This window comes from Mus caroli, chromosome 7, assembly GCF_900094665.2.
Source record: "Mus caroli chromosome 7, CAROLI_EIJ_v1.1, whole genome shotgun sequence".
NCBI classification, from domain to species: Eukaryota; Metazoa; Chordata; class Mammalia; order Rodentia; family Muridae; genus Mus; species Mus caroli.
Window position 1 is genome coordinate 48,883,926 of NC_034576.1, and position 24,147 is coordinate 48,908,072.

Consider the following 24,147-nt stretch of genomic DNA (forward strand, 5'->3'; position numbering starts at 1 on the left):
TGTAGACCAGGCTGGCCTCGAACTCAGAAATCCGCCTGCCTCTGCCTCCCGAGTGCTGGGATTAAAGGCGTGCGCCACCACGCCCGGCTTCTACTTCCACTCTTAAACCTGATTCTTAGTAGAGCATCTAGGGTATCCCTGTTTCAACTCGGCTGGGTGCTATGTATCAAGCCTTTAGTCTCACCAGAGGCAGAGTAAGGTGTCTCTCTCTTAGAAGTCAGCCTGGTCTAGGGAGGGAGACTCTCAAAGAAAAAAAAAGGGGGGGGTTTGCGGGGGGAGCTAAAGAGATGGCTTGGTGGTCAAGGGCACATACTGCTCTTGCTTATTAGATAGTTCACAAATAGCTCTAATTCTAGATCCAGAGAGATCCAATGCCCTGGCCTGTGTGTGTATGGGACTCATGTGCACATATCCCTACATTTCTCTTTGTTTTATTGGAGGTGTGTTGTTGGCAACAGAATCTCACTGTGTAGCCTTGGCCAGCCTGGACCTCAATATGCAGACCTGGCTGGCCTGAAAACTCACAGAGATCCGTTATTAAAGATATGTGCCACTACATCTGGCTCCATACACATAACTGAAAAAAACAAAAACTTAATTGTTTCTTAGCACAATCCAATCAAATCCCCAAATCCTTACACCAGCCTGCAAGGCCCCTCAAAACCTCTCACATCACTAGAGCTCAATGTCAAACAGCACTACTTCCTGTAGCTCAGTCAGTCTCGCTACCAGCCTTTTGCTGATGAACTTCTGCTTCAAGCCTCTGCACTTGTTTTTCCTTCTTCCTAGAACTGTCCTTACCCCAGACTGTTCCAGAGCTCATTTCCTTCATTGCTCAGGTTTCTGGTCAAATAGACTTCTCACAAAGCTCTCCCCTTACCAAGCAAAAGAAACCCACAGCCTCAGCACTGTCACTGCCACCACCATCTCTTCCCGCTTTACTTTCCAAAGCTGTTATCAACTTTCCAATGCTATTGCCATGACTTTGATAGTGGCTTCCATGTAATTAAGCTCAGAAGTACAGGTTTTAGTCTAGCGGATCCCACTGTCAGATCCCTACAAGTTATGGAACAATAGCAGTTTGTTTTGGAGACAGGGTCTCATTATGAAGACCATGCTGGCCTCAAACTCAAGAGATATACCTCCCTTTGCCTCCCAACCAATAAACATGTATGGCACCATTTCAAACTCAATAACAACTTTTATTATGACCACTTTCTTCTCCCCAGGTAGTAGTGACTCATCTTCTATTGTAAAACATTGTATGTAAAAAACAGGTTACTGGTATGAACAAAGTAGAGAGTTATTTGCATAAAGAACGATAGACTAACTGTAGAAATATACTTAATTGGTAAAAATCACAACCAAAAATGGTGCTACAAAAAGTCTGTTTAGGATGGGAGATAAGATGATGTTCAAAGGAGAAAAATGATCTGAAGCGATGTTAAAACATCAAAACTGTCTGTCTCTCTCTGGGTGAGCCAGAATGTCTCGATAAGGGCAGAGATCCCCAATCAGATGAAGTTAATGGGCTACATCTTCTAAAAGCTTAATTGAGGCTTTGAAAAACAAATGATTTGAAGGTAAACATTACTATATCGACCTTTACAGGGACCACGTACATTCCCCCTGACCCCTGTGTCATTACAGATAACTACCGGAAAAAAAAAAAAAAAAAAAAAGGAAGCCTAAAAGATTAAATGGTTAGACAACCAAGGGACAAGAGGTTTGGTCTTCAAGGACTCAGGGAAATGACTTTACTAAAAAAGATCTAGTTTTACAAAGATTAGAAAAAGAAGAAAAAAAAAAAAGAAAAGAAAAATTTTATGTTTTGAAATGCGGTTTCACTGTGTATCCCCGGCTGGTCTGGAACTCACGATCTGTCCTGATCTGTCATCAACTGCATACAGAGCGCTGGAATTAAAGGCCTGTGCCACCACGCCCAGCGTATTCGTGTTTCCTGGTAAACTAGAAACTTCTTAACCCCACGATCTCTATTATTGCTCTGATAAGAGCATCAAAGTCAACTTCAATGACTAAAGGAGTTAGGGCTCAACTACGTTACATAAATTTCATTCCAATTAAATTTGGTAAATTACAAAAAGCAAGGCATTCTGGAGTCCGATGCGCAGTATTAAGTACTAAGTAGCTAATGTGCAAAATATCCAAAAGGCCTTTTAAAAAGTGAGAGGAAAAAAAAAAACCCACAACCAGTAAAGCAGTAAGAATTTTTAAGTTCAACTCAAAGTAAACAAGCAAACAACTGCGTTAATCACAGTTAAGGCAAACAATGGAATGCAACTGCAGAGTTTTCTGGAGCGGGGAAGGGCTGCCAAGCTCGATTTTCTGGCTGCTCTACTTCAGCGAACCAATTGCACCAAGAGTTCCCGAGCTCCGGTGGGGTGTGCCGGGTTGGGCCGGGGAAAGGCGCGCGGGGACTGGTTCTGAGCAGGGCCGGGCTCCGGCCGGCGGGACCGTCAGCAGCGCCGAGCGGACAGCAGCGGCCGCGCCAGGCACGACCCCGCTTTTGTTTATGGAGGCGAAGGCGGGAAGGGCCGCTCTGCAGAGGGAAGGCGGCCTAGCCCAGCCCGCGGGGCCGCCCCGTAGGGCGCGGGCTCACCTTGGACATCATCTTCTTCAGCTGACTCTCCGACACCGCCATGGCGCGCTCCTCCGTCCCCACAGGCAGAGGGTAGGCGCCACGGGGCCGCCCCAGGCCGCCAGACAATCGCCGCCGCCGCCGCCGCCCCGCCCCTGCGAAGCAGGAAGCCGGCACGCTGTGCTTCCGCTTCCCGCGCGTCATTTCCGGGGCCGCTGGTCTGCGGTGCGAAGTCGGGCGAGAGATCGGGTCCGGTCCGCGGATGCCGGTGGTGCGGTTGTTTGCAAGCCTTTCGCGGTCCCGAAGTCCCGGCCCTCTAGCGAGCCTTGCCACCCGCTGCGGCTCGGAAGGTCCTGGGCTCGCGTCGCTCACGGAACTAGCTCGTGGACACTCTAGACCCAGGAGTTGCTTTTAGGTGACTGCGCCCGAGGCACCTCTGATTATCACATCCGTTTTTGTTACTGCAGTTTAAACGCTCGAAAGCCCTTCATGTCAAGTTCGCAAGGGCAAAGGAGACTTTTTTTTTTTTTTTCGCGTTAGGAAGCTATGCGGTAATTTTCTCCGCTGGATACTTTCCCCTAACAATTCCAGTGTGCCCACATAAAGATTACGCAGGCCGCAGTTTGCCTTGTTTGAGGGCAGGCTTCTTTTCAGATTATAAAGAACTTCCCCCTTCAAACTTCTGAGTTTGAAGCCTCTCCAGTGTTAATCCCAAAGAGGCAAGGAGCAAGATCGTGGACCCAAATCATCATAGCCAAATTAACTAAAGCAAGCAATTAATTAAAACTTTTAAAATTGTGTACAGGAAGTCAGCTTTGGACATAGGCTAGAAAATGGGTCTTATAGCTCAGGGGTAGGGAGTTTCCAAATGGGCGATTTGGCACATAGGCAGGGTTACAGGAACAGAACAAAATGGCCATAACACATCTTGTGAAACAAAGACGTGGTTGCAAGGGGGGTCTTAACAAGGTACTCATGACAAAGTGGTCATGACAGGTGGTTATAACGACAGGTGGTCCTAATAACCTTTTGAAACAAAGGCATTGGGTGCCGTATAGAAACATCTGAAGTTAAGGTTACAGGTGGGGCATAGCCCAAACCCTTGAGGAACAGATTTAATCACAAACAGGAACGATGCTGATGGCTTTCAAGCCTAAAATGGAGACAGGCTGGCTTCATCACCAGCCCTATTTCCAGATCTTAATTGCCTTGTAGAATGCAAGAGGTGATACTCAATCTCAGTTGAGTTTCTATTTCCAATAAACGCTTGTTAGGCCGGGCGTGGTGGCGCATGCCTTTAATCCCAGCACTCGGGAGGCAGAGGCAGGCGGATTTCTGAGTTCGAGGCCAGCCTGGTCTACAAAGTGAGTGCCAGGACAGCCAGGGCTACACAGAGAAACCCTGTCTCGAAAAACCAAAAAAAAAAAAAAAAAAAAAAAAAAAAAAAAAAAAAAAAAAAAAAAAAAACGCTTGTTAGAGGGGTTGAAGGGATAGCTCAGCAGTAAAGAGTACTTGTTGCTTTTGCAGAGGGTTAGGTTCCCAGTTACAGGGAATCCTGATAGCCTCCATGGGCACCAGGCACGCAGTTGGTACACATACATCCAGTGCAGGCAAAACACTCATGCTCGTAAAATAATCTTTAAAATAAAAAGCGACATATTAACCATTAATTCTTATTTTTATTTTTATTTTATTTTTTTAAAAAGATTTATTTATTTTTATTATATATAAGTACCCTGCAGCTGTCTTCAGACACTCCAGAAGAGGGCGCCAGATCTCGGATGGTTGTGAGCCACCATGTGGTTGCTGGGATTTGAACCTCGGACCTTTGGAAGAGCAGTCGGGTGCTCTTACCCACTGAGCCATCTCACCAGCCCCTTATTTTTATTTTTTAAAAAAGATTTATTTATTATTATGTCTAAGTACTGTAGCTGTCCTCAGACACTCCAGAAGAGGGAGTCAGATCTCATTGCGGATGGTTGTGAGCCACCATGTGGTTGCTAGGATTTGAACTCAGGACCTTCGGAAGAGCTGTCGGAGCTTTTACCCGCTGAGCCATCTCACCAGCCCTCTTAATACGTTTTATAAATACAATCATGCAAGGTATAAAGCCTAGTATAGACAGTAGTGAAAGAGAATACATCTGGATGATCTTAGTGTATAATCAATGCCTCTCTAAATCCAAGGTCACGGACGGCCTAAGGGAAAGTGTGTGGCAGGTGTCAGCAGACTCTATCTTAAAAGGGAACAGCAGCCTTGAGTAACTCCAGTCAAACTCCAGTCTAGCCTACTACCCACTGTTTAAAATCATGTCTTGGCCTTGGAGAGATGGCTTAAGTGGTTAAAAGCACTTGCTCTACAAGTCTGATGGCGAGACTTCAGATTTCACAGGGTATTCCCACCCATGACTGTAGCAACATCTATAATACCAGCTTCAAGAGGGGTGAAGAAGGATGTTTGGGACTTGCTGACTTCCGGCCTCACAAAGAGGTAAGCCCCAGGCTCAGGAGGAGACTGTTGTGGGGTCCTCTTAAATTCAACTTAACTCAAATGCTAGGTCAATGCAGATGACAAAAATTTATTTTTTTGTCAGGGCAGCAGAACATACTTGGGAGTGGACACTGAAGGGATGTTGGACAGCTTATTTAAAGGATGAAACCATAAAGCAAGGGGGAGTGGGGTGGGCTATAGCATTGTCCAATCATATTTTGACACAATGGGCTGAGCAAGGGAGTTTCCATCAATTAGGATAGAAGTTGGTCCCTGGGCCTGGGAACATGAACTTAGTTTGACCCTGTCAGAAAGATGGAGAAGTTGTCCTTGAGATGTCTGGACTCAGACAACTGTTTCCTTACAACAAAAGCTGTTCAGCTGTTGAGAAATCTTTAGCTTCCCCAGGGCCTGGGACCTGGAATTTAGTTTCTCTCTATGGTTAAATGGAGTCTGAAAATGCGATGGTAGTCCGTACAGTACGTTTCTCTGGCTTGTTCCCAACAGGATGAGTGATGGAGGACACTGAACGCCTTGTCACCCACGATGTCTTTTGCTGTTGTTGTTGTTGGTTTTTCGAGACAGGGTTTCTCTGTATAGCCCTGGCTGTCCTGGAACTCATTTTGTAGACCAGCCTGGCTTCGAACTCAGAAATCCACCTGCCTCTGCCTCCCAAGTGCTGGGATTAAAGGCGTGCACCACCACCGCCTGGCTCCCACGATGTCTTTAAACATACTGAGAAGCACTCATTTTAAACTGTTCTTAAAGCTACAGCTTACTGAGAAGTCCCTTTAACTAGAGCATCTACACATGTAGTTAAAGTTCCTTTAACCAGAGTTTCTATGAGTTGGAGGACTACTATGGAATATACTGCTTTAGAAGCTTTCTAACCAGGTATGGCCATCTTAATTTAGAAATCAAGTCCTTGGAAGGCCAAAGGAAAAGAATCAAGAGATCACGGCCTGCAATGGCTATATAGCATTATCTTGTTTGAAAAGTCACATTTAAAATTAAAAACAACTAAACTGGTTGGTGACAGCACACACCTTTAATCCCAGCGCTCAGGAGGCAGAGGCAGGCAGAGCTTTTCAGTTTGAGGCCAGCCTGGTCTACAGAGTGAGTTCCAGGACAGCCAGGGCTACACAGAGAAACCCTGTGTCAAAAAACCAAAACAACTTTTTTTTTTTTTAAAGAAATAACTGATAAAGGCCACTTTCTTCATCTTATATTTAAGTCACTTAAATGAATAACAGATATGGTTGTTCAGAGAATACTATGAAATCCTTCTTCAATCTGAATGTATCTCCTTTCACTTAATCAGACAGCAGATAGTCCTTTTAAAATAAAAGTTTATTTCATTCATTATTTTTGATATTTAAGGAAACAATGTAAATTGGAAAATAAAAAATATACTTTATAGTATCAAAAAGCATTTTAACCCAAGACCCAATAAAAAATCTTGAGATTCTGCATGCTTTGGGAAAAATGAAAGTTTCCCCTCACATAGCAAGGAGGAAAAGCAATGTTTTATGGACAGTACTTTTTTAAATGAAGAAATAAATCTTTTACTAGTTTTCACACAGCCTGCATTTCAGAATATAACAAGACAAAAAAGTCAGGATTTATAACTTGATATAGAATTGAACCGTATCATATGGTAGCTTATCACCTTAGAGAATGAACAGGAATTCTGATCCTGTCCTGGTGCTTCAGATGAGAAATATGCAAACACTGTACATTTCCAATTGGTTTGGAGACTAATACAGTATTTAGGTTAATCAAGTCAACATCATCCAAACCAATAAACGATTAGAAAAAAATGAAAGTCACCACATAGAGTAACTGTTAATAATTAAATCAAAGTGAGGTGGCTGTGATGGCACCACCTGACTGAGGAGGAACGTACAATTGCTACTTCACTCAAAGAAGTGAAGGACTAGCCGGGCGTGGTGGCGCACGCCTTTAATCCCAGCACTCGGGAGGCAGAGGCAGGCGGATTTCTGAGTTCGAGGCCAGCCTGGTCTACAAAGTGAGTGCCAGGACAGCCAGGGCTACACAGAGAAACCCTGTCTCGAAAAACCAAAAAAAAAAAAAAAAGAAGTGAAGGACTTCTGTACTGCAACCTGGGGATGAGGTCAAACTAACAAAATACTTGGCTAATGATGAGTATTTAATAAATATCTGACATTTCTTTCTATAACAGAGTTCTTGGTAGTTCATTGTTACAGCATTCTGCAGTTGGTTTATTGTTCAAGAGAGTTTTAGAATTTGATTATAGAAACAGGGTTGGGGAGGAACCTGCCTAACATGCATCAGACCCTGGATTAGATCCCCACAAACAAAGACTTGTTGCTGGGCATGGCAGCCAATACCCAGGAGATTTAGGCAGATGACTGCTGAGAGTTGACTTTGAGTAGTCTCAAAGCCAAATGAAGAGAAAGAAATTCTAATCAGGAATTACTGAGTTCCTAATTAGTTATCACCTATTAAAAAATACTAGAAAAACACCTAAGAAATGACTGCTTCAACTTTACTTTCCCATTTCATACAAAAGGCCAGTAAAAGCAACACCAAATTATTTACAAAGAGCTCATGCTTGTCGTCTCAAGGACCCCAAGTTCTGTGTTCTGGAACCACACCCAGGGCTCTGCATGCCCGGCAAGCATCTTAACAGTGAGCTATACCCCTAGCCTGGATGTCCAGGGTTTCATCCAGTTAAACGTGGTGGGAGTCGTTGTCACCACATTACTTTTCTACTTTCTCCATTTTGGGATACTGAAGGTCACTTGTCATTATAATTACACAAGTCACCCTGAGAAAGAGACTGTTTCCTTTCTGTCTCATAAACCACGGAGTTCCTTTCTCTCTGACTAGACTGGGTTCCTTGTCACGGGCTTTCCTAACACTCTGGACTTCACAGTACTTAGCACTCTTGAATTTACATGGTATTTGGCTACTGTATTCCCTGCTAGTCTGTAGGCATTGGCAGGGCCTGTCCTAACTCAGAAGAAGTTTCTAATAAATACTAGCTGAAGGATTAAATACATAAACACTGTCTGCTGTTCGTGGAATCTCTGGGGAAGAGGCTCAGCAATCTTTGTAAAGAAAAAAGGCAGATATGATGGCCTACACTTTTAATCCCATTGAGAGACAGAAGCAGGCAGTTCTCTATGAGTTCAAGGCCAGCCTGTCTACAATAGCAAGCTCCAAGATGGTCAAGACTACATATAGACCCTGTCTCAAAAAAAAAAAAAAAAGAAAAGAAAAGAAAAGAAAAAAAGAAAGAAGCTCCCATCATATGAGAATAAAAGCAATTCTTTCATAGTATCCCAAACCTCAACTTTAGTGTCTTGTGACGACTTGGTGTTTAGGCACAGAAGCCTCCCCACAACCCCTGTTGCTAACTATTTAAAAAAAAGATTGTACAGGCAAGTGAGAGTCCTTAGAACCCACTTGATCTTAGTCACTAAAGTTCATTTCCACCTCTGTAATGAAGATAAATAGTCAGTTAGTGTGGGGAGTCAGCCAGTTAGTGTGGGGAGATTGTACAAACAAAGTGCTCACTACACAAGAGCTGTGTTAGCTGTTGCTGTCATCTGCATGTCACAACAGTCACCAACCATGCTGTCTCTCACAAGGAAATACTGTGACTGACCAATCACCACGGCACAGTCAGAAGGGTTTCTTCTGGGGAGGAGCAGCAGACCAGCCGGCTTCTCTTCTGGAAGACCAAGGATTTTTAGGAAAGCCTCATATTTTGGTCTCAAAATACACTGTGTGGCTGTTATTCATTACCTACGGCCACAGGAAAACACATCTCTTTTTCTACTAATACAGTTTTAAGACAGATTGGAGATCTTCTAGCCCAGGAAGAGGTTATAGAAATTTTCAGAAAAGAAATCTCAGTGGAAATTAAACCACATTATTTTTCATATATTAAAAAATTCCATTTAACCAATTTAAAATGCATACTAAAATCCTTTCTAGTGTTGGAGAGCTAGTGAATTTGAAGAAGGAAAATAAAACACTTCTCCATTACTACGATCTGCTTCTTGCAAAAGCAGTATTGATCCATGAAGCCAAGATTCTCTGAATGGACACCTAGCACAGATTTTGAGCCCATCCTGCCTTCAGCTCACCATACTCAGAAGAAATGTCCAACAGGAATCTTTACAGAACATCTCTAAAGTGCCAGATGTGCCTTAAGTTTACAACATGTAATTTAAAATGAAATACAATGCAAATGAATATTTATCCCTGTTGCAGGTTTAAACAACAGTATAGGTATGTCAAAAACCCCACAAGAAATTAATCCTTTTCCATTCTCAAGGATTCAACTTATAAAGCTAATTAAGAAGCCATCTACTAGAAAGGCTGTTTTTAAGAATAAAGAGTAAATTGTGGAAATTCTCAAAACAATGTGTGTTGGCAAAATTAACTCAGCTCCCCCTCCAGGTGACTGCGCTGGGGAGTCACAGTTTCAGCTGCTGCTGGAGACCATGGATGGAGGATGCACTGGTCTGGAGTGTCTCAGTCACTGTGTCTTCTCCTGCTTCGGTTTTGATGACTTCGGATACCCCACTGGTTCCCAGGATGCATGGCAAACTTAAAAATACTTCATTATCTAAACCATAATATCCCTGAAATGAAAAAGATGGGATTATAATAAAGCTGAATTACTACAAAAAATTAAACTTACGGGGCTGGAGAGATGGCTGAGCAGTTCAGAGTGTGCTGCTCTTTCAGGACAGTCTTTCCCAGACCCATGTCAGGCAGCTCACAGCTGCCTGTAACTCCAGCTTCAGGGGATCCCAAGTGTGGCAGTTCACAGCTGCTTGTAACTCCAGCTTTGGGGATCCCACAGTCTTTAGAGTCCATGGGCACCTGCACTCATACAAGCAACCACTGCCATATACACAATTAAAAATAATAAAAAACAGCCGGGCATGGTGGTGCACGCCTTTGATCCCAGCACTCGGGAGGCAGAGGCAAGCGGATTTCTGAGTTCGAGGCCAGACTGGTCTACAAAGTGAGTTCCAGGACAGCCAGGGCTACACAGAGAAACCCTGTCTCGAAAAACCACACACACACACACAAAAAAAAAAGATAAAAGAATTCTTTCTTGTTTTTTTTTAGTTCTAGTACAAAATGATACAAGTTAAATTTAATTTGTTTACTGATTTTTCTAAACTCAAGTTATAGCTTCAGGAAACATCTGAGATGGGAGGAGCCTGATCAAAGATACCCTCTTTGCATAGAGGTAAACTACCTTTCTGTAATAATGTCAGCAGTCTGAAGGCTAATCCAGAGGTGGACAGTAGAGTCCTTGTGGAAAGACTGCATGGATTCTGGGAACAGCCACACACAATACATTATTTTACATTTTCTTTCCATGTTGTATTTCCTTCCTGGAGTTCAAGAAAATCTAACCTCATTTTAGCTATGTTTTTTTGGGGGGTTATGCTCTGGTAAAAGGTGGAGAACTGCTGGGGTGACTTGCTGGCTTGGAGTAGATGCCATCCAGGATATAGATTATATGAGAACCCTTGAGAAATCCTCCAGGTTCTATGGAAGTGACAGGACAAGCTGATTATCAAGACTTCCCAGAAGCCACTCAGCACTAAAATCCTACTTCCTCACCAAAGCTGCTGGTGTTGACACACCAGTCCTGCTGCCTACATATGAGTAATAGCAAAGACATCAAAGTCTAAAATGCATGAATGAAAATCAGTTACCTTTGCTAAAGTTGATACAGAATGCACTTTCTTTTTATTGTTTATAATAGTATCCACCAGGTCAGCCACTGACAGTCCAACAGACCAAGATCTCTGACCTTTTACCTTCAACAGTTCCATGGCTCTAGATAATGAGAGAGAAAAAGAGACAGAGACAGAGACAGAGAGAGATCAGAAAAATTTAAAAGGCTTACAGATAATATATGATTTAAGCTTTTCCTAAAATACGAGATCCACAGTTCACAAAGCAAACATAAATACCCTCACAGCATAAGAAGATGCTCACCATTTTGAATATTTAACTAAGTAATTAAACAGTATCAGCTGGGTATGGTGGCTCATCATGCCTTTAATCCCAGCTCTTGGAAGGCAAGGGAAAATGAACCTCTGTGAGTTCCAGGCTAGCCAGGACTGTCTTACAACAAAAACAACGGAACAAAAAGCCATAATAAATATCAGTCCAGGGCATCAACACTAACAAGGATAAAAGGGACTGACAGCCAGTTCTGGAGGCTGTATGAGGAGACAAGCCTGCAGTTGCCGCTCAGAGGACAAAGTAGTGTCAGGGAAACCAGCAGCCCTCATCTAGAAAGCCCTTTCTCACACGTGGTCAGCAAGCTCAAGTGTGCAAATGTATACGTATGAGCACGTTTGCTGTATTTAAGAAAAACTACATAGCACTTACAAGAATAAGGTTGGGACTGAAGCCATGGCTCAGAAGTTAAAAGTGGGTGCTGCTTTTCTAGAAGACAGAGTTCAGTTCCCAGCACTCATGTCAGGAGGCTCACAGCTGCCACTAACTCTAGCTCCAGGGCAGCTGACACTACCTTTTAGCACCCACTCGTACACACACATACACTTACATACAGATCCCAGAGAAGGAGGAGCTGTGTTCAGGCCATTTATGACTTCACCATCACCAACAACACTTTCCTCCGGTCTGGAGTGGTAGCAGAGAGTCGGGTTTTACATCTTCGGCTCCTGAGTTTTAGAGCATGTCGCGGTTGGAGAGAGTGCAGTGCGAGGGAATGTGATCTGATGACATAGTGCTTACGGCTTTAATAGGTTCCTCTGCTTTGCTTCCTTTGGGTGGTGCTGGAGATTAAACTCAGAGCCATGGCTGTGCTAAAAGACTAAACTCCCACAGGTTGCACCAAAGTTGCTGGTGCTGACACTGTTGTGCCAGGAAGTGTTCGTGAACCCTAAAAGACCACCAAGGAGCCGTCTCCGATGTAACAGTATTAGGCTTTGTCTCTTTATTAAAGGCTTGGGCTCGGGCTCTCCTCCAACCCAAGCCTGACACAGCAGGGCAGGAAGGGAAGGGAAGGTGGATCAGCCCTGGACCCTCAGCATGAAAAGTTTTAACAGGAAATAGCAGCAAGTGAGGGGCTGAGGGAGGGGGTGTCCAGTCTGGCAAGCATCTAATAGAATGACTATAAGCCAGCAGGTGGGTGCTCTGAAGCAAGACTATGGTCTGAAAGTATATCTGAAACAATCAGATTAATCTTTGGTTAGCTGTTGCTAAGAAGTTGCTAGGGAGTAACTCTGGCCAAGGACAAGCTGCAGGGTCCTTCCTGGTACACCGGTGCAGCATGGGATGTGCTGTAAGTCAAGTTCTCAGGCTTTTTTATTTTATTTTTTATACAATGGAGGTCAGTCCCAAGATGGAGTAAGTTTGACCTCTGAACACAGCAGCCCTGCCTTTATATGATCAGAGTCTAAAATACAGGAATAAAAACACAGTGACCTGTCCTGAGCTTGACACAGAATGTATTTTACAATAGTGTCTACTAGGAGAGATGGCTCAGCAGTCAGGGGCACAGAAGTCGCAGGTTCGGTTCCCAGCAACGACGTAGCAGCTTACAACCACCCATAACTCCAGTTCCAAGGGATCTAACATTCTTGTCTAGCCTCCACATGTGCAAGACACACGGTATATACATACATACATAGGAGGAAACCCTCATACATATTAAATAAAAGTAAGTCCTCAAAAAGAAAGGCAGATGTACATGTACAACACAGAAATCTCTTAGATTTAATGACCAATCAAAGGGCAGGATGGTACAGATAGTGAAATCTGTTACAGATGAACAGCATGTGCGCATGTGGGGATGTGGATGCTGTTTTTAGAAGACGGGATTATCTCAGCTTTTTACTCTCTATAAATAGCTGTGGTATTTGAAATTCAAGTAGGCATACTTTTCTTTTTCTTTTTTTTTTTTTTTTTTAAAGGAGAGATGGCTCAGCGGTTAAGAGCACCGACTGCTCGAGGTCCTGAGTTCAATTCCCAGCAACCACATGGTGGCTCACAACCACCTGTAATGAGATCCAATACCCTCTTCTGGTGTGTCTGAAGACAGCTACAGTGAACACTTATACCTTAAATGAATGAATAAATGAATGAATGAATGAATGAATAAATAAATCTTTTAAAAAAGTACGTAAATTAAAACTGTGTAAATTTATTCCATTTGAAAATTATAGGGAGCATAGTTTATTGAGACAGGGTTTCTCTGTATAGTCCTGGCTGTCCTGGAACTCACTCTGTAGACCAGGCTGGCCTTGAACTCAGAAATCTTGCCTCCCAAGTGCTGGGATTAAAGGCGTGCACCACCACGCCCGGCCGGTAAAACACATCTTAATTAGCACATCCTGAGCTTAATCTCTAGCATCTTCAAAATAGCAACACCACAATAGCAAAAATGACAACAAAGCTGGAGAACCTGGAGTGCAGTGTTTAACCTGACGGAATCCCTCACACCTTCTTCTTTCCACCTGACACGTGTACTGAAACCCACAAGCTGAAGATTTAAACATCGCCACTTTACTATTGTGCCAGACTTGAGGAGGGCGTTATCTGTGATGGTGAAAGAGCAAACGGTCTGAAAATAGTCTGAGTGTGACTCCCAAGTGCACGGCAAACCTCAGAGGCCTCCACCTACAGTGCCCATGCACTGCATGGCCCTTGGACGAGATACAGAAAACTTTCCTCTTTGACTGATCTCCAAACGTGTTCGGTGTGCTCAGTCTAGATTCATTTCTAGGGAGTTAAGAGAAGGCCTCTTTACACTAACTTGATGTTAGATGTAAAGGAGGCAAACCACGGTCTCAAATTAGCCACCGTTCTCCTTTTCACGTGTCTAGGTGAGCTTGCAAGCTCTCCTGGAAGTCCAGGACTGCCGCGCACTGCTCCCTGGACTTCCTGTTAGCTGGTCCTGTTTACAGAAGCCCGGCGAGAAGCTGCTGTGTAAGCAGCTGCTCTGTCAGCTAGGAAGCGCATGTGTCTTAGCTGGATACACTCAACTCTGCACTGTTACCTGCTGGATAGCTGCGCCTGAGAGCTGGGACTCAGTACTCCATCTCGGCCACTCCATGAGCACACTAGAATTAAACAGAGAAACTGTTACAGTTTGTCAGAGATTTTTCTTAAGACTAGCATGTGACTATGGCTGGAGTGGTGGCTTAGGCTTTTTAATCATAACCATCAGGAGGCAGAGGCAGGAAGGCAGGAAGGCAAATCTCCTTGAGTTCGAGGCCAGGGGAATCTATCTAACGAGTTCCGGGCCTGCAACCACTGGCCTTTTGAGGTCAAGGGGCCTGATCCTTTTATAGTTTTCGCCCTTCCGAGAACAGTTACGTTCCCACTGATGACACTGTACCTTCCGTCTTGGCACAAGAAAGCTTTTAAACCTACATCTCCTAAAACCGTGATCCCTAAAGCCTACTGTGGCTCCTTACCTGTTCTCACTCATCAGCAACAGGGCTATACAAAGGTAGCTTTACTGTTCATGTAGGAAGAGCTATTTCCTCAGGGGGCTGCAGACAACAGGCTTTCACATGGTATGAGCACTTGACATCTATTCTGCTGGCAAGCAAGCACACTGACTAATTTGAAGAATAACTCGGTAACCTATTTTGGGGATGGAATTTCTACAGCTGCAAGAAAAGCAACACCTTCCAGATTACCCACATCCTCTAGCCATGGTGTTTATAAGAAATCAAAAAAATCTGACTCAGCACAAACCAGCTGCAGTTTTTAAAGTATGATGGGACCTAAAGTCTTCTTTCTGCGTATGTCGTGCACAAATTTCACTAAGGCAGTGCTGCATCAGAAGCACCCACACACTGGATATTTGTGCCCCTTTTTAATAGTGACTTAAAATTGCAACACTTGAAACCATTCCAGTATTCATCTATATAAAGATTTTTATATAAGTTAGTTTTGGGGGTAGGCAAAGCAAAAATACATAAGAACAATATATTAAGCCGGGCATGGTGGCACACGCCTTTAATCCCAGCACTTGGGAGGCAGAGGCAGGCGGATTTCTGAGTTTGAGGTCAGCCTGGTCTACAAAGTGAGTTCCAGGACAGCCAGGGCTATACAGAGAAACCCTGTCTCAAAAAAACCAAAACCAAACCAAACCAATATCTTATGTCTAAGATTAACATACTCTAAACTGCATTAAAAACAAAACTCAGATCATTCAGTGATTGACAGGATCACGACGCTTCCCTTTACAAGCTGATTGATTGATTGTATGGTGCCTTGTTGCGGGGGCCACTCACTCCTCTTTTGTGTCCTTTCCAGTAGATTCTCCATTCTGGTGCTCAGGACACAGAAGCTAACGCACAATCAACCCCACACACCATTCAAGATCGTATTTGTTAACAAAGAGGAAAAGACTAGTTAGAGTTAAGGCGAAGACCATGGGACAGCTTCAAGCTTTTTTATAATGCTGGGACTGAACCTAGGGCTTTGCTCATTCTGGGCAGATGCTCCACCACCACACTCAACACCCTGCTGAGTACATGTCTCCACCTCCAAAACAAACAATACAAACCCACAACCCTTTCATGCAAGTGAAAAAGAGCACAAACCCAGGAATTGCCATATGAAAAATATAAATGCATAGAAAAGGCTAAAACATTTTCTATTACTTATTTTTGCTGGGATTTTTTTGTTGTTTGTTTTTGAGTCAGGGTCTCACTGTATATTACTGGTTGGCCTGGAACTATTTTTTTAAGATTTATTTATTTATTATATGTAAGTATACTGTAGCTGTCCTCAGATACTCCAGAAGAGGGCATCAGATTTTGTTACGGAAGGTTGTGAGCCACAATGTGGTTGCTGGGATTTGAACTCAGGACCTTCGGAAGAGCAGTCGGCGCTCTTAACCACTGAGCCATCTTGCCAGCCCTGGAACTATTTTTATAGACCAGGCTGGCCTTGGACTCCCAAGATCCTCCTGTCTCTGCTGCCTGAGTACTGGGATGAAAGTTGTGCACCCCCATGCCAAGACCAAGAAATTTTTAAAATGTTCTACTTAGAAGGGTTATATAACAATTTTTTCTTTCTTTCTTTCTTTCTTTCTTTCTTTCTTTCTTTCTTTCTTTCTTTCTTTCTTTCTTTTTTGGTTTTCAAGACAGGGTTTCTCTGTGTAGCCCTGGCTGTCCTGGAACTCACTTTGTAGACCAGGCTGGCCTTGAACTCAGAAGTCCGCCTGTCTCTGTCTCCCAAGTGCTGGGATTAAAGGCCTGCACCACCACTACCCGGCTTTTTTTTTTTTTTTTTTTTTTTGGTTATGTAAGAATTACTGGGGCTGGAGAGATGGTTCAGTGGTTAAGAGCACTAACTGCTCTTCCAGAGGTCCTGCATTCAATTCCCAGCAACCACACGGTGGCTCACAACCATCTGTAATGGGATCTGATGCCCTCTTCTGGTGTGCCTGAAGACAGCTACCATGTACCCATATAGATATAATAAATACATCTTTAAAAAAATTACTTATTTAAGGTTTCTGTTATACTATTAATATATTAACAATAATTAAAAACTGGGACATTTGCTAACTGAAATACAGTATTATAGACCTTGAAAGGATGAATAAAAACAGGTAGACATAAAAAAGATTCACAAAGGAGATAAAATAATCAGAAAATTATGAGCATTGCTGTCATTATGTGCACAGTTAAGATAGGACAGATGGATAAGGAGGAATCTCAGATTCTTTTTTTACTTAATTTTGTTTTTTAGTTTGTTTTTTTTTTAAAGAATTAATTATTTCTTTTATTTCGATGAATACACTCTAGCTGTCTTCATGCACACCAGAAGAGGGCATTGAATTCCATTACAGATGGTTATGAGCCATCATGTAGTTGCTGGGAATTGAACTCAGGACCTCTGGAAGAGTGGTCAGTGCTCTTAACCTCTGAGCCATCTCTTCAGTTCATTTTTTAGATTTACTTATTCTTTGAGTGTGTTGCCTACATCTATGTATATGCAGCATACCGTGCCCAAAGGGGCCAGAGAAGAGCATCGGAGCCCCTGAACCTGGAGTTCCAGGCAGTTGTGAGGCACCATGTACTGCTGAGAAGCAAACCTGAGCCCTCTACAAGAGCAACAAGTGCTCTTACCCCTGCAGCAGGCCTCTGGCCCTACAGATCTTCCCTCTAGAGAAGCCTTGAGTCACTACGTAAAAGAGAGAACGTTTAGAGCGTTCACATCTACCTGTAATGAGTAAAGAAGACCGGGATGCCCTTAACTACTTAACCTTCTGTTTAGTGCCCAGCACTTTACGTTCCTAATGTAGAGCCATCCTTGCTTAAGACATTCGAAACAGTGTGCTCAGTCATCTTTACCTCCTGTTCCAATCCTCAAAACAGGCCCAAGAATTTTCATGAAAAAATGCCCATTGGGAACAAGGATTATAGCTTAGTCTGCAGGGTGCTGGCTTAGCATGGATGAAGCCCTGGATTCAGCCCTCAGCACTGGATAATTATAAGGGAGTGTGGCGACACACACCGGCAATCCCAGCACTGGGGGAGGGGGAGGGAACAAGGATCAAAAGTTCAAGGTCATTTTCATCCATATAGCAAGTTTAATGATATCCTGGGTATATGAGACCCTGTCTGATAAAAAATTAATAAAATAAAAATACTGCTTTTAGAATTGCTTTTTTGCTATTATATAAAACAACAAACCTGTGCCAAAAGAGATAACACACTCTGAGAGCCAACCCTCAGACTGCTAAAATACTACTGCAGTAATCTTTGCTTTATATATGATTTTTTTTTTTTTTTGGTTTTTTTTTACGAGACAGGGTTTCTCTGTATAGCCCTGGCTGTCCTGGAGCTCNCTTTGTAGACCAGGCTGGCCTCGAACTCAGAAATCCGCCTGCCTCTGCCTCCCGAGTGCTGGGATTAAAGGCGTGCGCCACCACGCCCGGCTTTATATATGATTTTAATAGCACACTTAAAAAATTGTAGCTCTTCTGAAGGGGACTGAAGCCCCATAGAAGGAACATCAATATGAACTAACTAGTACCCCCAGAGTTCCTTGGAACTATACCACCAATCAAAGAAAACACATGGTGGGACTTGTGGCTCTAGCTATATATGTAGCAGAGGATGGCCTAGTCAGTCATTAATGGGAGGAGAGGCCCTTGGTCCTGTGAAGGCTCTATGCCCCAGTATAGGGGAATGCCAGGTGGGTTGGGGAGCAGGGGGAGGGGGAAGGGGATGGGGAGTTTCAGAGGGGAAACTAGGAAAGGGGATAACATTTGAAATGTAAATAAAGAAAATATATAATAATAAAAAAGAGTAGCTCTTAAGCAAATGTTCTGCTAATAATCCACCTTGATACCGAATAAGTGATTGTTTTTTTGGTTACAACAAGGTGGTATGAGGATCATTCGTTCAATCCAAGATGGACAAAGCATTCCGGGCTGCAGGAGATGATTGTCTTGTGAAACACAGGCATGTAACTAGCATGGCGATGATGATAGCACAGGCATGGGGGTACGACCGTGTGCTAATGCTTATAACACATGCATGAACTTACCTAGTGCTGAGTGCTTGCTGGAGGTAAGCAGGAACTAGCTAAGTGAATGGATGGTCATGAAAAGGAAGCAGCAGATGCAATGAGAGCGCATGAACCACTGCAAGGGACCATCTGGCCAGTGCGGAACAGACGCCTGGCCCAGCACCAGGCAGCTGAAGCTGAGGAAGGAAGCAGGAAATAGAGCCTAAAGGTCTTATTGGCCCTGGGAATCCTCCCTAGGCTGTGACTACCACTTGTCTCTGAAGAACTTGAAGAGGAGGATTTTACTGAGACACTTCTACTCTTACAACTGTTTTCAAGACGTAACAATACTTTACTTCAAACTGTTTCATGTTTCCTTTTACTAATTCATATTTATCACAGTCTTGTAAATCTTAGAAGAACAATGGATTGGTTACTCGGTGCCACTGACTGTAAGGAGGAGCAAATCTTAGCATCAATTTAGAGCTGCTCTCATTGGACAGACCACCCTCAGCACCTCACTCATCCTGGCTTTGTGCTTCCTCTTCTATACATTTAGAAGAGCAGGGCTCAGCAGAGGGTGCTCTGATCCCAGCACCTAGGAGGCAGAGGCAGGGGGATCTTTGAGTTTGAGGTCAGCCTGATTTATACAATGAGTTTCAGAACAGCCAGGGCTACATAGAAAAACCCTGTCTCAAAAGCCCAAAGCAGAAACAAAATAAAACAAACAGAAAAGCAAAGAAACCTGAGGCTGGAGAATGGCTTAGTGGTTAAGAGCACTGACTGCTCTTCCGGAGGACCTGGGTTCAATTCCCAGTACCCACACAGACGCTCACAGTAACTCCAGTTCCAGAAGATCCAACACCCTTACACAGATATGCATGTAGGGAAACCGCCAATGCACATAAAATGAAAATAAATAAATTTATAAAAGGAAACTCTTTTTCACAGGGTACTTGTAAAATTTAAGTGAGATACCTGTCTGAAAAGTACTTCATAAAGGTGATAATTATTAAGAATCAATTTTATCACATTACTATTATATTGTCACTTATGCAAAAAATTACTAGTTGGTATCTAACATGTAGCCAGCAGAGGGAGTCTCTGATCCATTTCTGCCTTTAGGGCCAGGCAAGAAACTCAGCCGTGTGTGTGTGTGTGTGTGTGTGTGTGTGTGTGTGTGTGTGTGTGTGTGTGTGTGTGTATCTTGCTGTGAAGCAAGTGGAGAGCACAAAGGTTAGGGTCATGAGTGGAGCTCTGTGGTTAGAGTTTGCCTAGCAAGCACAAGGATCCCTGGGTTGGATCCTAGCACAGTAAAAGACAAAGCAAAAAGCCATCTGAGCTTTCCTAGACAGTAAGCAGGAGGATGGCCCGGCAAGTCCAGCGGTGCTCACGGTGCTCCTGACTGCGCACACTCATGAGGGCTTGCTCCATTAGGTGTATACACACATATATGGCAAATATTACAACAACGGACTGAAGTAATCCCAGTTTTGCATTCTCCTAGATCCTTCTGTTTTTGCTTCCCTGCTGAGAACTCAAATCAAAAGTACCTCGTCTAGTCCCAATGGCTTCCCTGCCTCTTGGGAGCAAACGACACGCCTCTGCCTGGTTCTGTTTCCCATTCCTGGGATGTTCTCACCACTATTTCCTTCTTCCAACGTCTAATTCAGTGATGGCCTTTACGTCACTTGGGGTACTATAGCAACAGTATCATCTTTTTCCTATCGATTTCAACCCACCTTGAATGCATATGTAAATGTGTAAGCACCAAAGTAATAGTTAATCAAATAGTATCCTATATTTGATATTTTCTTCTCTCTTAAATACTGGTTCTCAACCTTCCTAATGCTGCGATCCTTGAATACAGTTCCTCATGTTGTTGCAACCATAAAATTATTTTGTTGCTACTTCCTAACAGTAAGTTTGCTACTGTTCTGAATTGTAATGTAAGTGTCTGATATGCAGGCTATCTACTTTGCGATCCACAAAAGGGTCACAGCCCACAGACCGAGAGCAACTGCTCTAAAACACAGCAGACTGTGTTCTGCACCGGTCACGGTATACGGGTATCTCACATGACAAGTGCAGTGTAGACGCATATTCTTGTTACATGAATGTCAAACTGACTGATGAGAACAAGCTGCCGCATATCACCTACCAGCTTGGATTACGTGAAACACGGAAGGAGGGAAGGAAGGCATCTCAAATACAGAAGGCTTTCTTCTGGGGTAAGAAAAGGGTTTTGGTTTTGTTTCCATACAGGGAGCTGAAATGATGGTTTTGTGATAGGGAATAACAAGCAGCTTGTTAGAAGTCCACAGACTGAAAGTTCTTTCAGAAAAAAACAGGAGGCGTGTGTTTAGGAAGTGGGACTGAGCTTAGGAAAAGCAAACAGAGTTGAATGTGAGAGAACAGTGGGGCGTTCTCAATGCTTCATGTATGTTTAAATGGAAAAGTAAGATTTTTAAATCTAAACTCCAAAATTCAACTAAAAATTGAAAACCTGACTAAGGGGTTTTTTGTTTGTTTGGTTGGTTGGTTTTTTTTTTTTTAGGTTTTGGTTTTTTTGAGACAGGGTTTCTCTGTGCATCCCTGGCTGTCCTGGAACTCACTCTGTAGACTAGGCTGACCTCAAACTCAGAGATCCACCTGCCTCTGCCTTCCAAGTGCTGGGATTAAAGGTGTGCACCACCACTGCCCTGCATGACTAAGGGGTCTTGTTTTAAACTTAAAAAACTAAAAAGAACCCTCCCCAAACCCCAAATGTATGAGTTATGACAGGAGCTGGAGTTTTTAGTTGGTAATAACACACTTAACACACTCGCGGCCTGGCTCTCTCTCCCTGTCACATTCTCTCATATTCTCTCTCTCTCTCTCTCTCTCTCTCTCTCTCTCTCTCTCTCTCGGGCGCGTGCACACACACAGCTCTCACTAAGTCTAAAGTCCCAGCACACATCTGAATGTCACGACTTTAGAGTTAGTAGCATTAATTAATAACGATGTACTTACCTTTGTTTTCTCCCTGTTCACCAACAACCCACACTTCTTTGCCTGAAGTCTGCACCTTCAAAACACTGGCGATAATGTACTGCAGCCTCTGTGAATCCAGATTGCAGCCAATCCCGACCACTCTAGTCGCAGGAAATGTGCTCAGCTTCCACGTCACATAGCTCATGATTTCCACTAAATGTTACACACACAGTGACAATTTAAGGGTAAAAAAAATTAGCTGGGCAGTGGTGGCACATACCTCAGGACACAGAGGCAGAGGGATCGAGGCCAGCCTGGTCTACAGGGTGAGTTCCAGGACAGTCAGGTCTACACAGAGAAACCCTGTCTCAAACAAACAAACAAACAAACAAACAAACAACAAACCCAAAACCTGCTTGTAGCCTGGCTCACCTGGAAAGGATCATCACTAGTGAAGTACATCAGCGCTTCTACAGAGTCTTTGGAGGTCTTAAATGCACGGGAGCATCATACTCTCTGAGGCAGGGCCTTGCTAAAAAGTCTATCTGGCCTTGAACTCCCAATCTTCCTTCCTCTGCTCCCAAGTATTGGGATTACAAAAGTGTACCACCATGCTGGCAGTATGTTTATAAAGTGTACTGAAAACACTAACCAAGCTAAAGTGTTTTTATATAACTTTTTCATGAAACATAAATTGTTAGGATAGAAAACAATTAAGTTCCAGGAATAGTTGAGCAAGGCAGGTGAAAACTGGGTATAGGACGTGTTTGAGGCTTGCTCCTTTTAAGGTAACTGTAGCCATTTTATACTCAGGTTCCATGCTACTCACAGGTGAAACTGTGCTCATTGTTACTACTTTACCCGACACTGAAGAATGTGACTTAGAAGCCAGAGAGTTAGGGCTTGTACCATTATCTCAATGTTCTGCAATTCCGTGTTCTCCACCTGCCCACCACCCCTCCTGCCACACTCAGAACCTATCAGCTTCCAGGTAAGCTGATGATACTTTGTCTCCTTAGCCGAGAATGTTCTACCACTTCATGGTTTGCCTTTGAACTTTTGAACCTGGCATTTTCCTATAGAAAGTCTGCCCTGAGGACAGACAGGTACCCCAATTTTCCCTTCTTGTGGTCCTGATTGACCATTCTGAAAGTGTTCAGTAATCCTTCATCATATCTGAGACTGGTGTCCGAGTGGTCAGTGCACAGATAATCCCACACCCCAACAGAAAGCAGGAAAATAATCATTTTGTTTCAATGAAGCACTATTGTTTTGAGTGTGCATGCACCTGCAGGGGTTTGAACCCTGGCCCTCATGAATGTTAGGCAAGCACTCGACTACCAAGCCATGGCCCCAGCCCAATAATTCCATTTCACTGATAAATTTCTTTTGTTTTAGGCTTAAATCAAAATACTGACTCATATATTACTATGCAGTACATCACCTTAAGAAAAAAACCACAACTCCCCTTTCTTTTACATGCCAAAAGAATTTAAAGGGACCAATGCCTCTGACAATCATAAAGGAAACATGTAAATGTGGAACATTTTCAAACACATGCTTGAAACATTGACTGAGCCCAAACCACCCAGTCTCTGGAAACATCTCTCTTAAGTGAAACAGTCTACAAGCTATAAACTGTTAAAGCTGCACAGTGAGTGTGGGTGAGGCAGCACAGTGGGTAAAGGTAGCTGCCCTCAACTCTGACAATGTGGGTTCAACCCACAACCCACATCAAAGGAGGGCTGCCCTCTGACCTCCACACACAGTGTGAATGTGTGCACATGTTCGTATACGCACACACAAAAGAAAAGAACTGTCTTTGTAAATATAGTAGTGATATGTTTCTTAAATTCTTCATAACACCAGAGCCTTAGATATCTTACACATAAACATCACTGTATGATTCTCTCGGAGGTTTTAACCACTTTCTCACTAAAGGAGGTATGGCTAACAACTGGGAAATAATACCACGCTCATGAAGAGCTGTGAACTGCAAACTATGTGCTATCAGCTATAAGGAGTAACTGTACGTGCTGGTCATACTAAGAGCAGTCTTACGGAATATCCCTTATACACCACGGCGATTTGGCTTTTGTTTTTGTTTTAAATCAGCAAAGGCAATTATACTGATGATCTGGACCATCATTTGAATTTAAAAGAAAGCTGTTTACCTGGTTGAGAGGCAACAAGCAAGACAGCATGTTGACTATAATGTCCCAGAGCTGGAACAAGAGCTCTGAACATGTCCACATTACTTTGTACTGCATGCAGATAGGATTCAGAACCGCCCAAAGAGTTGGCTGTGAAGATCACCACCTTGGAATGAGCAGAGGCAGACAAATCTAATGAACAAAAAGAAACAGTCTGAGTTCAGGATAGCCTACACTAATGCCAGTATAGATAGAGCGTTTCTCTAGTCTACGAACAGAGACTATAGGCATACACACTCCTATACAGCTGTCATTCAGAATGCTTAGGGGTGACAGCATGTATCCCATCGCCAACCATGGTGGTACACAGCTGTGACTTGGGAGGTCGAAGCA

General features: G+C 43.4%; 2 protein-coding genes across 5 annotated transcripts in view; both read right to left on the reverse strand.

The window, feature by feature from the left end:
• Window positions 1-2,772, reverse strand: part of Tsg101 (tumor susceptibility 101) — a 31,953-nt gene extending 29,181 nt beyond the window's left edge. For 2 of the 3 annotated variants that reach the window (XM_029479763.1, XM_021166906.2), the window contains exon 1: window positions 2,621-2,767. In XM_029479763.1, coding sequence (XP_029335623.1) covers window positions 2,621-2,662 — 42 coding nt within the window. In that variant the 5' untranslated portion in view covers window positions 2,663-2,767. Of the gene's footprint in view, window positions 1-2,620 lie in introns of all 3 variants that reach the window. The other variant, XM_021166907.2, reaches the window with a different exon arrangement.
• A 4,373-nt stretch (window positions 2,773-7,145) lies between these two features.
• Window positions 7,146-24,147, reverse strand: part of Uevld (UEV and lactate/malate dehyrogenase domains) — a 35,846-nt gene continuing 18,844 nt past the window's right edge. Inside the window, exons 8-12 of one of the 2 annotated variants that reach the window (XM_021166869.2) lie at window positions 23,776-23,946; window positions 21,641-21,814; window positions 14,145-14,208; window positions 10,825-10,948; window positions 7,146-9,729 (exon numbers count right to left, since the gene is read on the reverse strand). In XM_021166869.2, coding sequence (XP_021022528.1) covers window positions 9,562-9,729; window positions 10,825-10,948; window positions 14,145-14,208; window positions 21,641-21,814; window positions 23,776-23,946 — 701 coding nt within the window. In that variant the 3' untranslated portion in view covers window positions 7,146-9,561. Of the gene's footprint in view, window positions 9,730-10,824; window positions 10,949-14,144; window positions 14,209-21,640; window positions 21,815-23,775; window positions 23,947-24,147 lie in introns of those variants that run through there. The other variant, XM_021166870.2, reaches the window with a different exon arrangement.